General features: G+C 38.1%; 1 protein-coding gene and 1 pseudogene across 1 annotated transcript; one reads left to right on the top strand and one right to left on the bottom strand.

The window, feature by feature from the left end:
• The first annotated feature begins 274 nt into the window (after positions 1–274).
• On the top strand, positions 275–672 carry LOC141401111 (endocuticle structural glycoprotein SgAbd-5-like; annotated as a pseudogene).
• A 6768-nt stretch (positions 673–7440) lies between these two features.
• LOC141401110 (endocuticle structural glycoprotein SgAbd-5-like) lies at positions 7441–8211 on the bottom strand. The gene is made up of 3 exons (XM_073980959.1): positions 8144–8211; positions 7689–7969; positions 7441–7621 (listed from the first exon to the last, which is right to left on the bottom strand). The coding sequence occupies exons 2-3, from the start codon at positions 7835–7837 to the stop codon at positions 7441–7443; spliced, it is 330 nt and encodes a 109-aa protein (XP_073837060.1). The 5' UTR covers positions 7838–7969; positions 8144–8211.
• Between the last annotated feature and the right edge of the window lie 5966 nt (positions 8212–14177).

The following is a 14177-nucleotide window of genomic DNA, read 5'->3' as shown; positions in this document are numbered from 1 at the left end:
GATGTACTCGTGTCGTGATTATGGTTTGTTGTTGTCGTTGTTTAATAACAAAAAATGATATTAATTTTTTTATGTTAAAGATTTTAATGATACGAGGACATATTTAATATTACCTGCTAAAATAAATAAAAAATATATTTTTTACATTATTTTCGTTTTTGGTATAAATTGAAAGAGTGTCGGTCTATTCGATATCAGTCAAGTGTAATCGGCTTGTAATAGCAACAACATATTCCCCCAAACCACAAAAAAATTTAATTCAAAAATTATCAAAATGAAATTCTCAATTGCTTTGGTATTTTGCTTGGTTGCTGTTATCCTTGCTGCTCCTCAACAACAAGAAGAAAAACATTCTGATGATATGATGCCCAAATTCTGCGTCAGGAAGCGGAAAATAATGGTGTGGATAAATATAATTTTGCGTAAGTGTGAAAATCAAAATTAACAACATTTACAAGATGCTAAGTCTATGTTTTTTTCACACGTTGTAGCTATGACACCAGCAACGGCATTTCCCGCCAGGAAGCTGGTACATTGAAAACCACTGAAGAAGGTTCGGCCATTGTTATGCAAGGTTCATGGAGCTGGTCCGCTCCCGATGGTAAAAAATACGAAATTTCTTTTGTGGCTGATGAACTCGGTTATCACCCAACATTCAAACAAGTTGCTTAAGCTGAAATTTGGATGAGTGTATTCTAAATTATAGAGCAATTTTTACCCTCAAAATATTAATTGAATTGTTTAGTTAAATGTGTTTTTTTTTTGTTCTTGTTTTATAAAATAAATATTTGTTACCAGTTAAACTAATGGAAATAATTGAGTTGTGCCATTTCATAAAGAGCATATTGAAACCGTTAAAATAACTGGGTAATATTGAATGAAATGAAGGATTGTTTGGGGACTCCTTAGCCGTTAACGCAAATGTGAAAATAATACGTGTTCTTCTTTGTGTTCATAACACGCTTATTGCTTCCGACGAGTCCTCAAACTGCACTTTTCCCAAATTTTTGTGTGGGAGGTGGCCAAAGTACGGAACCGATATAGTTAATATTCCAAACTGTTACATGACTGGATGAAATAATTCGATGTACAAAGTTTGGAGCACTCAGAATCTCCTTGCGAGAGTTATCTTGCAATTTTACTGGGTGTCGTCAAGGATTCTTGGAGCTTTTAGGCCATCACCTCAGGAAGTATGGACTTGACCCCAAAAAAAAAAAAAAAAAAAAAATTTACCGTCGTAAGGGAGGATGAAAAAAATTAAAAACGATCCGAATTTTATGTTGAATGTACCCGAAGGAGTGAACCGATATAGTCCATATTTGAACCCTATTTTTATGTGGAAGGAATAATAATGCGTAATTTGGATCCTTCCCGAGTTACCATTCACACCATTTTACGGAATAATTTGAAATTTTCTGGGGGTGGTACCCGAAGATCGAAGATGGTTTTTATACTACGTTTGTCAACATATTACGAAGTGCAAAATTTGGTTAGAATTGGTTGGTCTGGCCGAGAGTTGCCGTGCGCACCAGCAAGACGGGTCTAAACCGATTATTTTGATGAGGCACTTTTTTGGTCGTATCACAGTGTATACACCCTCTATAGCATAAAGGCTGAGGACATAAAAATTCGAGGTATACAGAATTAAAATTAAATCCAAAAATATTACCCAAAAATGAAACATAAAAGTGATGGCCTTGGTGCCGGCATATCAACCTGTAAAGATTTACAACTGAATTCTCTTAGAGTTTATTCCTTAAGTTCATGGAAATAACCATGATCTTGGCCACAGCACCATAAAGAAAACACTAAAGTGTGTTCCAACTAGATAGAGAAATGTATCAATTCGTGTGCACAATTTAGACATGACAAAATCCACCATCTCTTAGTTATTCAATTCAAATTTTCGAGAAGACTCCTGAAAGCAGATCAATATTTGGCAAAGCGGCAGCCCAGTACCCAATACCCCTAAGCATTTTATTATTGGGCGATTTTATCTACTTTTTAAGCGTCACCAACAACAAACCTTGAAGAAAGCCGAAGACAAAACTTGTAGGAAGCTGATGACCATACCAACATAAATCCATTGGTCGACTACATATGGGCTACGCGGCCCCAATCACCGAATGAAGTGCGAAAATTCCACAAAAAAGTCAAACATCAAACTGATGGCTGAAGCACATCCTCCTGTAGAGAACAGTAAGGTAATTTGGTAACTGATACAGATAGGGTATATAGCTGAACTGATACAGATAGGTATATAGGTACTAGCGAGGACGACGAAGATATCGCAGATCCAATTGCAGAAAATAGTATTGAATGTATACCACCCGGCCAAAAATAATAAGGCATCAGGACCCTATTGCCTATCAGCGGAGCTAATCAAAACCAGAGGCGACATGCTGATAAGATGTATGCATCTGCTAGTTAACACCATCTGGAAGTAAGAACGCGTCCCCGTGATTGAAACCTAAGCATCCTGTGTCCCGTCCGCAAGAAAGGAAGGGTAGACTTTATGCATAAGTCTTCTCCCTATTGCCAAAAAGATAGTTTCAGGGATATTATGCGAACGACTAAAGCCTATGATGAACGAAAAAATTGGGACATACCAATGTGATATTTACCCTGCGGCAAATCCTGGAGAAGACCAAAGAGGTGCAGATCGACACCTACAAGCTTTAAGTCGATTATAAAGCAGCTTTCGACAGCCCCGTACACTCAAAGGTATTCGAATCCCCGCACAGTTCGTTAGGCTTTGTAAGACGACTTTAACTGATATCCGGTCCTCAGGAAAGAACCTCTCCGAAGGGTTTATACCAAAAGAGGTTTCAGACAAGAAGAGAGTCTTTAGTGTAACTTACTCAACATTCTGCTGGAAAAGGTTATACGAGATGCGAAGGTCAATTGAAGTGGAGCAATATATACAAACATCCTTATGTTACTCGCTTATGCCGATGACATTGACATCATGGGTCGATCGGTAAAGGATGTAACTGATACCTTTGCAAAAGTCGATAGGGAATCTGCTAAAGTCGGTCTGGCAGTAAACGGCGATAAGACCAAGTTGATGGTGTCGGCGCGCAATGCGTCCTGTGGAACTGCGACCAACTGTGGAAATTGTTTCCTATAATTATACCCTCAGCCTTTAGGTTAACGAGGATATATACACTGCCAAATTGAAATACTGGTTGTAGACCCCATGTATGTTTGGACGAAATTTATTTCAGACAATTTGGAGTCGAATTAGACCTGTCCGTCCGTCTGTCTGGCTGGTACGCACGATAACACTCGAACAGAATAACCGATTCGAACCAAATTTTGCACTTCGTAATATTTTGCCTAAGCTTAGTTTATGGTCGGAGATGGGCCATATTGGTCCGCTTCTTCGGGTATCTCCCACACAAAAGTTCAAAACTTTTCTGTAAAATGGTGTGAACGATAACTATCGAAGGGAACAATCAATTTTGTCCAAACTTTACACAACATATTTTTCGTTCCAGATATAAATCAGGTTACATTATGGACTACAGCGGTCCACTCCTTCGGGTACCTCCCACACAAAATTCGTAAAAAGTGAAGTTTAAGAGCTCATTTCGGATCGTTTTTCATTACTTTTCAGGAGATTGTTCTTGCGGTCCCCTTTATACGGTAAAATATTTTTTCGGGGGCAAGCCAATACTTCCTGGGACAATGGCCTAAAAGCTCCAAGAACCACGGACGGCACCAACGAAATTGGCAAATCCGCAAGATAACTCTCACAGGGAGGTTTTAATTGCCCAATATTAATTGTCATTATATTATTTCATTCACTCATGTATCAGGTTGGAATATGGACTATATTGGTTCACTCCTTCGGGTACCACCCACACAAAATTTGCGAAAACTGCAGCTTGAGGAATCGTCTCGGATCTATTTATAATTGTTTGCAGAAGGTAGCTTTCACGGTCCCTATTACAATTGTAATTTTTTTTCCGGAGTAAGCCAAAAGCTCCAAAAATGCTGCCGGCACATACTAAAATGGCAACTGTGTAATATAAATCTCAAACCTTTTGAAAAATTTCTTCCAAACATAGTTTAGCTTAATACTCGAAGTTCTCTATGAATCAGAAGTTAGGTTATTAAACATTTTTGGTTCCACATTACTGAACCTACAGAGTCTAGAGTTGTGCCAAAGGAACTAAAGGGAACTATATAGTTCACTTCGCAGTTCCAATGGTCCAATTTTTATACCCTACACCACTATGTGGGGAGGGTATTATAAGTTGGATTTGGCCAAAAAGTTTGTAACGCATCGAAATAATGGTCGTAGACCCATACTTATATATACCAAAATGAATGTCTCGACGAACTGAGTCGATCTGGCCGTCCGTCCGTCTGTCCATCTAAACCTTGTAATCAAAAGAAAAACCTGCTAATGAAAGTAGAAAATATCACCTTTACAACGATGTATAGTAGGTTGTCGTAGGTGGTCAAACAAAGAAGAAATCGCAATAGTCGCTAATACAACCCATATTTTTTTTTTGCGATTTGAGTTATAATGACGAATATCACAGCTTTGGTTAGAGATCTTCCAAAAACAAAGCCTGACTATGAAAGAAGAATATCCCACCTTTACAATGATTCAAAGCGGGTTGGCGTAGGTGGCTAAATAATGGAGATATAGCAATAGACGGTAATACATCCCATTTTTAAATTTTTTCAAAATCGCGCTACAGGTCGCAATTTCGATCGGATCGTCGCAAAATTTTGGGAAATAATAGGAGTCCCACAGAGGAATAAGCCTGTTGATTTTGATGATGGTCGGATAATATTCAGGGGTCGAAATGGGCAAAAACTTATTTGGAGAAAAGGTCAACGTTTTATTTCAAAGCCAATAGCTCTGTTTATTTAAGAGGTATATCAAAAGCAAAACCTGACAAGGAAAGTAGAACATATCACCTTTACAACGATGTACAGTAGGCTGTCGTAGGTGGTCAAACAACAGAGATATCGCAAAAATCGGTAATGCCTCCCATTTTCCGATTTTTTTGTAATCACGCTACAGGTCGCAATTTTGATCGGATGGTCACGAATTTTTTGGGAGTTTATGCGACTCTCAGAGAGGAAGAAGCCTATTAAGTTTGGTGATGGTCGGATAATATTCAGGAGTCAGAATAAGCAAAAAGCTTATGTGGAGAAAAGTCAACGTTTTTTTCTTATGCCAATGTCGCCGCTTCTGGTAGGAGTATTCCAAAAAGAAAGCCCGCCAGTGGCAGAAGAAAAGATCTCCTTTATATTAATGCAAAGTATGTTGGCGTAAGTGGGCAAACAACCGAGATATCGCAAAAGTCGGTAATATATCCATTTTTTGTAATCACGCTACCGGCTGGAATTGTGATCGGATAGTCATTAGATTTTGGGGGTAGATGTGGGCCCCACAGAGGAAGAAGCCTATTGATTGTGGTGATAGTCGGATAATATTTAGGGGTCGGAATGGGGAAAAACTCATGTGGAGACAAATTCAAAGTTTTATTCTTTGTGAATATATCGGCTTCTAGTAGGGGTATTCAAACGGCAAAGCCTGTCATTAGAAGAAGAAAATATTACCTTTAAATTGATGTAAAGTAGGTTGGCGAAAGTGGCCAAACAAGGGAGATACCTCAATGCATCAAATTCTTCCATTTTTTGCAATCACGCTACAGGTCGCAATTTTGATCGGATGGCCACGAAATTTTGGTTGCTTATGGCATATTATGTTTGATGGTATTCGGATTATATTCTCTAAAAGAAATGTTTACCAGTGAAAAGCTTATGCACAGGGGTAGTGGTGGAGGGTAACACATGGTCGGCCGCGTCCCTACTATAGCCTTTGCTCACTTGTTTTCTTTGAACAAACTGCCTATACAATATATCACACGTTATCTTGCATAACGTTACACATACGTTTTGGAACTAGTACAAGGATCTAGGAACTAGATTGCCTAACTCTTACAGATTCCACGTATTTTGAAGCAAACTCGTGATATTGAATCAATATATTTTATATGACGCGTAATTATTAAGTTTGGTACATTTTATGTTCACCCCCATGGATACACAGAAAAAAAATTATTGTATTTCAGGAATAGTGTTCATAAAGTCTTGCCAAAAATCCATTTCAAAAACGCCTTTCATAAAGCAAAAAAAAAAATACTAGTCTTCCGAGAGATTAAAAAAACAATTTTCGCGAGTTTTTGTTTTGCTTTCATTGACCCTAACAACCACCACACACCACCAAACAAAGAGTCAAATTTTGCTGCTTTTTCTTTTTATAATTCTTTTATTTTGTATTATTCTAACTTACCGGTTCTTCTAAATATTGTCACTGTAGTTCTTATCGTCTTGTAAGCATAGCAGAACTGTCTTGTAAGCATAAGCAGATAGAACCATATGTACATACATGTTGAGTTTATCAGCACTACATGTTGCCTTTATATTAAAGAAATTAAAAATTTGTAGTTGCGAAGTATTTGTCTATACGAACTATGTTTTCTCGACACCAAACGCACTAGAGGTGTTTGGTTTGTTGGTTTGTCTGTTAACTAACAACAATTATTGCGACAGCGGTAGTTGTTTTGTGTGTGCGGTTTGTTGATAAAGTCTCAATGTGATAGTGAGACGATGGTGGGGGTTGTTTTGAGGTTTGTTGATACATTGCCAATGTGATGAGACCGATGAGAATGTAGGGAATAACAGGAAAATGATTTTGCATCACATGAAAACTTACATAGTTTTGAAAAAAAAAAAAAAATAGTGGCTTTCGTTTGGATATAAGAAACTGCACATGTATCTTATGTGAGGTACAGTATGAAAAAGCTACATCACGAACGAAAATATGTAAAAATTCTTGAAATATTTTTTCTGTGCAGGTTATCCCTGTAGCCTCCTTTGCGACGGTACAATTTTTTTGGCGGTAAATCCATTCTTCCTTAGGTAAAGCTCCAAGAAACCTTGACGGCACCAAGTAAAATCGCAAGATAACTCTCGCAAGGAGATTCTTATTGCTCCAAACTTGGTACATCGAATTATTTCATACAGTCATGTAATAGTTTGGAATATGAACTATATCGGTCCCGTCATTCGGCCACCTCTTACACAAAATTTGGAAAAATTGCAGTTTGAGGACTCGTCGGAAGCACTAAGCGTATTATGAACATACAGAAGAACAGGTATTCTCTTTACATTTGCGTTAACGGATAACGAGTTCTCAAAACAATCCTTCGATTCATTCAATATTACCCAGTTATTTTAACTGCTCTTTATGAAATGGCACAACACAATTATTTGCAGGAGTTTAACTGATAACAAATATTTATTTAATAAAACAAGAAAAAAAAAAACACTTTTAACTAAACAATTCAATTAATATTTTGAGGGTAAAAATTACTATATAATTCAGAAGTCATTCATCCCAATTTCTGCTTAAGCAACTTGTTTGAATGTTGGGTGATAACCGAGTTCATCAGCCACAAAAGAAATTTCGTATTTTTTACCATCGGGAGCGGTCCAGCTCCATGAACCATGCATAACGATGGCCGAACCTTCTTCAGTGGTTTTCAATTCACCACCTTCCTGACGGGAGATGCCGTTGCTGGTGTCATAGCTGTAAATGATAAAAAACATAGACTTTGCATCTTGTGAATGTTGCTAATTTTGATTTTCACACTTACGCAAAATTATATTTATCCACACCATTATTTTCCGCTTCCTGACGCAGAATTTGGGCATCATATTCATCAGAATGTTTTTCTTCTTGTTGTTGGGGAGCAGCAAGGATACCAGCAACCAAGCAGAATACCAAAGCAATTGAGAATTTCATTTTAATAATTTTTGAATTTAATTTTTTTTTTGTGATTTGAGGGAATATGTTGTTGCTATTACAAGCCGATTACACTTGACTGATATCGAATAGCCCGGCACCCTCTCAATTTATACCAAAAACGAAAATAATCTAAAGAAATATATTTTTTATTTATTTTAGCAGGTAATATTAAATATGTCCTCGTATCATTAAAATCTTTAACTGAAAAAATTAATATCATTTTTTTTTTGTTATTAAAAACAACAATAACAACCGCACGACACGAGTACATCTTCAATAACCATCAACAAATTTATTACCAACCTCGGTACCATCAATGAATGATACGCGCAATCACCTTTAGTTGACATAAACGGCCAATGACTCCTGCGTAATCCGTTCAATCAACATTCAAAACAATTCGTAATGTTGTCGGGGTGTGTGTTAAATACTTAAACAATATTATCATCTGTTTGCAATTAGTTAAATTTTAATTAGAATATGTTAAATACACATGCTTTTGTGTCGATACCCTACACTTGGTTCACAATTTAAACGGAAGATACTTAAACAAATTATTATTAAACGGAAATCGCTAAAAAATGGTGGAGAAACGATGATTTGTTTTAAGCTTAGATTATATTTACAACGTTGGGCGCCACAATGGTGCAAGTCCAAATTGCGGTATAGGCAAGAATTTTTTTTTTATTTATTTGAAAATTTTGCCTATTAGGGCGAAGATAATTTTTAATAGTATTTTTAATAAATTTCTCTTTATAATCGAGCTTAATGGCGGATGCTTTTTGCAAGGGAAAAAGGAAAGCCGAAGATTCGATCCCAGACAACCATCACTATGTGACATGTTTCACCATTGGTAGCGGCTCATCAGACATATCGACTGTGGAGAGGCTTCTCTGTCATTGAACGTTTCTTCAAATGTTTTCAATGGTGGTATTTCCTGCGTACTCTAACCATGTTCAACATATCTATGAGTTTTGTTCAGCATGTCGCACAGTGGTCGAAATTGGTAATATATTTTCTTTTTTTATTTTGTTTATTAATTCATTCCTACACAATAAAATAAAAAATTCTATAAAGCAAGTTGAGTGGGGATTTATCTTTTTTCCAGTGAGTATTCCAGCATTTGAGATCTTTTGGGTAGTAATTTCCAGCTAAAAATAGATCCTCAAAATCATTAGCGAGGAAAAATTGGCTAGTGCACCAATGATCAGCACATGAGTAAGACATAAACAAGTAAAAGAGTATCAGTCGGCAGTACAGACAGAGATATAGCCTCAGCCTCGCACCTAAAGAAATAAGCAAACACAACACTTCTGAGGTTTTTTGAGATTTTGAGCCAATTACTGAGAAAGTATGGTTTTTGCAATCGAAAAAAATTCCGTTTTAACTTGGCTGTATACAAAACATGTTGCCAACATTTTTTTAAACTGCACTCTTTCTAAACTATAGAGGTATCCGAAAGAGTGGTCCGATGTAGTCGGGTTTCGGACATAATTCGAAATTGTAAGAAATAATACGTTTTCTCCCTTCGAGGGTTGTCTTAAGTACTACCCATTTTAGTTGGTACCGGCAGGTATTTTTGGAGATTTGTAGCCATCATCTCAGGAAGTATCGACTTATCCACGAAAACATTGCATCGTCGTAACATGGCCTGCAAGAAAAACTTTTGGAAAAAAAGTATCAGTCGAGATATACCCTCAGCCTATGTGAATTGATACTTTACCGGAAGGAGTGGACCAATATAACCCATCTTCGAACGTAAACTATGTTTGCACAAAATATAACGAAAGCCAAATTTTGGACCTAATCGGTTGAAGCGTTTGAGAGTTATCGTGCGCTCCATCCAGGCAGACAGACGGACGGACGGGCATGTCTAAATCAACTCCATGAGGCACATTTAGCCCGTATGTAAGTGTATATACTCTCGTTAGCATAAATGCTGAGGGTATAAAAAATTGCAAACGACACCTATAGCTACAAATTTGAAACACTGGATAGTCAATGATATATATGGACGCAAGTTGTACGTGGAATTCAGGAACAAAAAGTTCAAGCGTCGTAGAGTACAACAAGGAGATCCCCACTACCTCTCCTTATTCGATTTGGTAGTCAGAAACTTTCCCTGTTGTCATTTGTAAACGGCTGAACTCCTATTTGACTAAACACCTTTTTCCATGCTAGCAAAGGCACTAAATTTACGGGCACTCTGTTCACCACATGTAGTGATGAGGTGAGCATGCATTTGTTTATTTTGTCCGAAACAAGTAAAAAAGTGTCAGTCGGTTTTGCCGACAGATATATACCTTCAGCCAATGTGAAGTGAAATATTCACATACGAACAGATCGAATTTGTTTGAGGTCTCTTCAGAATTTCGTGGCCCTTTTTGGACATTTGAACTTGCTAACAAAAATGTGGATTAGGAATTTAACTGCACTAAGACACAAATGTTGAACTTTTGTGGGGGAGGTTCCCTTAGGGAGGACCGATATGGGTCATTTTAGAAGTTGTACCAAGTCGGTTGAACAGTTCGAGAGTTATCGTGCTCTCCGACCGCCACATATGGTGACATAGGGGTTTTTTTTACACCTTTCGGGATGCTTTCCCAAGAAATATGGACTTGCCCCTGAAAAAACTTTTCCGTCGTAATGGAGGTAGCGAATGCAAATCGCTTATACAAAAATCAAAGTGATTCGAGAGAAGATCTTAAAGTGAACTTTCCGAAATTTTTTGTGTGAGGTACTAGAAGGAGTAGACAAATATAGTCCATATTCGAACATGATCTATATGTGGTATATATATTAGGATGTGCAAAGTTAGGATTACATCGGTCACTCTCTTCAAGAGTTATCGTGCGCACAATTTTTCCGAACATTTTTGAACTTTTGTGGGGCAGGTACCTGAAGGAGTGGACCGATATGGCTTATCTTCGAATTTAAACTATGTTTGGACAAAGTATTACGAAAGCAAAATTTTATACCGAATCGGTTTTTGGCAATTTTCAGACAATTTTCTCAGGAAGTATGGACTTGCCCATGATGAAACTTGAACCGTTGTATGGGGAGCAGGGAATACAAGTTGTTACAACAAAAATCAAAGCGATTCGAGAGCAGGTAATAAACTGAACATTTCCGAAATTTTGTGTGGACGGTACGCGAACCTCATCAAAGTCTGGTAAAAATTTCAATATGTGCAAAGTATGGACGAAATTGGCTACTCCCTTCAAGAGTTATAGTGCGCACATATTTTCCGAATATTTTCGAACTTTTGTGGGGAAGGTACCGGAAGGAGTGGACCAATATAACCAATTTTTGAACATAAACTGTGTTTTGACAAAATATAACCAAATTTTGGACCTAATCGGTTGATCCGTTCGAGAGTTGTCATGCGCTCCAGCCAGCCAAGCAGACAGACGGACGGACAGGGCTTAACCAACTCCATATTGTCTAAAACATACAAACATAACTTGAGGTCTAAAACCATTATTTCGATGAGGCACATTTTGCCCGTATGTAATTGTATATACTCTCATAAGCATATGCTGAGGGTATAAAAAAATTCCAAACTATCCGAGATGAGCTGTTAAACTGCATTTTTCCCAAATTTTATGTGGGAAGCACCCGAAGCCCGGAACCGATATAGTCCATATTCCAACTTGATACATGACAAGTTGAAATAATATGATGTGCAAAGTTTGGACCAATCAGAAGCTCCCTGTGAGGAGCTTTTGGGTCATTATCTAAGGAAATGTGGACTTGCCCCTAAAAATAACTTGAACTTGCCCCCGATAACTTCACTTTTTCCGTATTTAGTGTGGGAGGTAACAGAAGGAGTGGGTCGTCTATTCCTGAAAGTAAAGTTACCACATACAAAGTTATGATCAATTCGGTTACCCCTTCGAAAGTTATCGTGCGCAACATTTTTGCAAATATGTTTGAACTTTTATTAGAGATATGGCCCGTCTACGAACTTAAACTAAGTCTAGATTAAATATTACGAGGTCCACTTTGGACCAAAGCAGTTGATCCCCTCGAATTGTCTAAAACGGATTTCCTCCATACATACTTGGGCCTAAAACCATTTTTTCGATGTGCCATATCTTTGGTAGTATTAAGGTGCCACCGTGGGTTCGATTGCCAGGCAACATCAAGTTTTCAACTGTGGCAAAATAACCCTCAGTGATGTTGGCAACATTTCCTGAGTATTTCAGGCATGTAAAACTTCTCTACAAGTGGTGTCTTAGGACATCATTGAGCTAAATATGAATCGGGCTGCACTCATTGATATGAGAGAAGTCTCCCTTGTCCCATCTGGAATGTTTGTGGAACACGTATAAATTAAGCTGTATAAAGCCTCTTTGGCCTTTGGTCCAAATTTTAAACCTCGCAAACATAGATCAAGTTCGATGTTCCTGTGATAATGCCTCAAAAGCTCCCGATAACCTGCGGACACCAAGTAAAATGACTGATAAACACGATTGTTTATGAATTGAGTATGGAATTTGACCGACATTTCTTTCAGGCGTACAGTTCCAGGAATGTCTATATGGGAAGACACTTTTGGGTACCTCCCTCATAATTGTAAACAATTTTCGCATAATAGCAGTTCTAGAGCTATCTTGAAATTATGACCAAGGCTCCTCTTGTTTACAGCAATAAATAAAGCCTTTTGTGAACAAGTCCTGACATAATAGTGGATGGGCACCATATCTATCGAAAGGAGTGACTGACATTTGTCTAATGACTAATTGGCCAAGTTTCAGAATCTTTACTAAACACCGCTTCAGAGATCTACCAAGCCCTTCTGACATTATGGTAGCAGAGAGGACGTTGCGAAAGATCATCGCTCACCATATACCTACTGGTCGAACACCCGAGGTGAGACCAAATTTTCCAGTAGAAGCGACGTGATTAGCAAATGAGCCTGATGAGCTTCGTCGAATCAACTCCAGTAACCCCAAAGTAAGTCAGGACACTGGAAATTAGCAGGTTAGTCAGTGAGCATAAGCGGAAACAACTGCCTATATCATCTGAAGAGTTGCAACATTGGAACCGGAGTAATTAAATTGTGGACAACGGTTAAATCACTCTCGAACCCTGGGAAGATAGTAACTGAGTAACGTTTGTCAAGTTTTAATTGACAATTTGTCGAGCACCCCGGTTGTGACAGGGTGAAGAGAATAGCACTACATCGGATTAGATCTCTTCCTGCCAAATGAGAAACCTCCATAATTTACAATGGATGATATTGAGGGAATGATAAATCATCCATAGGGTTGGGCCTTGATTGAATATCCATGGCAATGGGAAAAAAGCTAGATGAGCCGGGAGTCGAGTATGTTATCAAAGTTCTTAAGCTGTCACTAGCATCTTTCTTGAAGTCTGGAAAATGGACAGGATGGTTCCGCTACTAAAAACAGGTATGGATGCCAGCAAAGGTGAATCTGACCTACCTATCTAGCTTTTGTAGCCCATAGCAAGACTTTTGATAATTTCCTCTTTCCCAGCGTCATAAATAGATATCCAGTAGGTGATCATTAGCATAGGTTCCGTAAGCAGCACTGCAACAGCGCTACATGACATCTCCACACATATTAGTCGCGGACTCGACCAGAGCAAGCCGTGTGATAGAGCAGTGATGGTGGCGTTCGACTTTTAAAAAGCCTTTGATACCCTCAAGCCTCCGGCCAAGTTTGAAACTTTGGATAGTCAATGATATATATGGACTCCAGTTGTACGTGGAATTCAGGAACAAGAAATTCAAGCGTCGTAGAGTGCAACAAGGTGATCCCCTCTACCTCTCCTGTATTCCACCCCCTTTAGACGGTATTGAGATCATAACGTATGGTGATGATTGTACGATCTCGGATTCAGGAACTTTCCCTGATTTCATTTGTGAAAGGCTGAACTCCTATTTGACTAACCATCACTACATGTAGTGATTAGGTGTGCATTTCGAGTAATGTCATGGTCGATGGTAGAACAACTCCTACCATTAACAACCCCAAGATACTAGGGGTCACATTCGACAGCATTTTCACGACTTCCGCGCATGCTACAGCTCCTCAAATCCTTAATCGCCTGCACTTGGGGTGCAGATAAAGAAAAGTTATTCACCACAGTGGCCAAATTTCCGAAAAACCTGACCAAAAATCGAAAAAAAAAATTTATCAGTTTGGGTATAATTTAGAGTTTTGATGTATTCTAGGACCTATAATAAAATTTTATGGCGAACAATTTTCTAGAATATTTTGATCTGATCCATCACATTTTATAGGAGATTTTAAAGATTTGTGGAAAAAGGGACCAAAAGGACCCCATTTATGACTCGCACGAGGGT

This window comes from Musca autumnalis, unplaced genomic scaffold, assembly GCF_047663935.1.
Source record: "Musca autumnalis isolate F117 unplaced genomic scaffold, ASM4766393v1 scaffold_4, whole genome shotgun sequence".
NCBI lineage: Eukaryota > Metazoa > Arthropoda > Insecta > Diptera > Muscidae > Musca > Musca autumnalis.
This window is presented reverse-complemented; position numbering and strand designations above follow the sequence as displayed.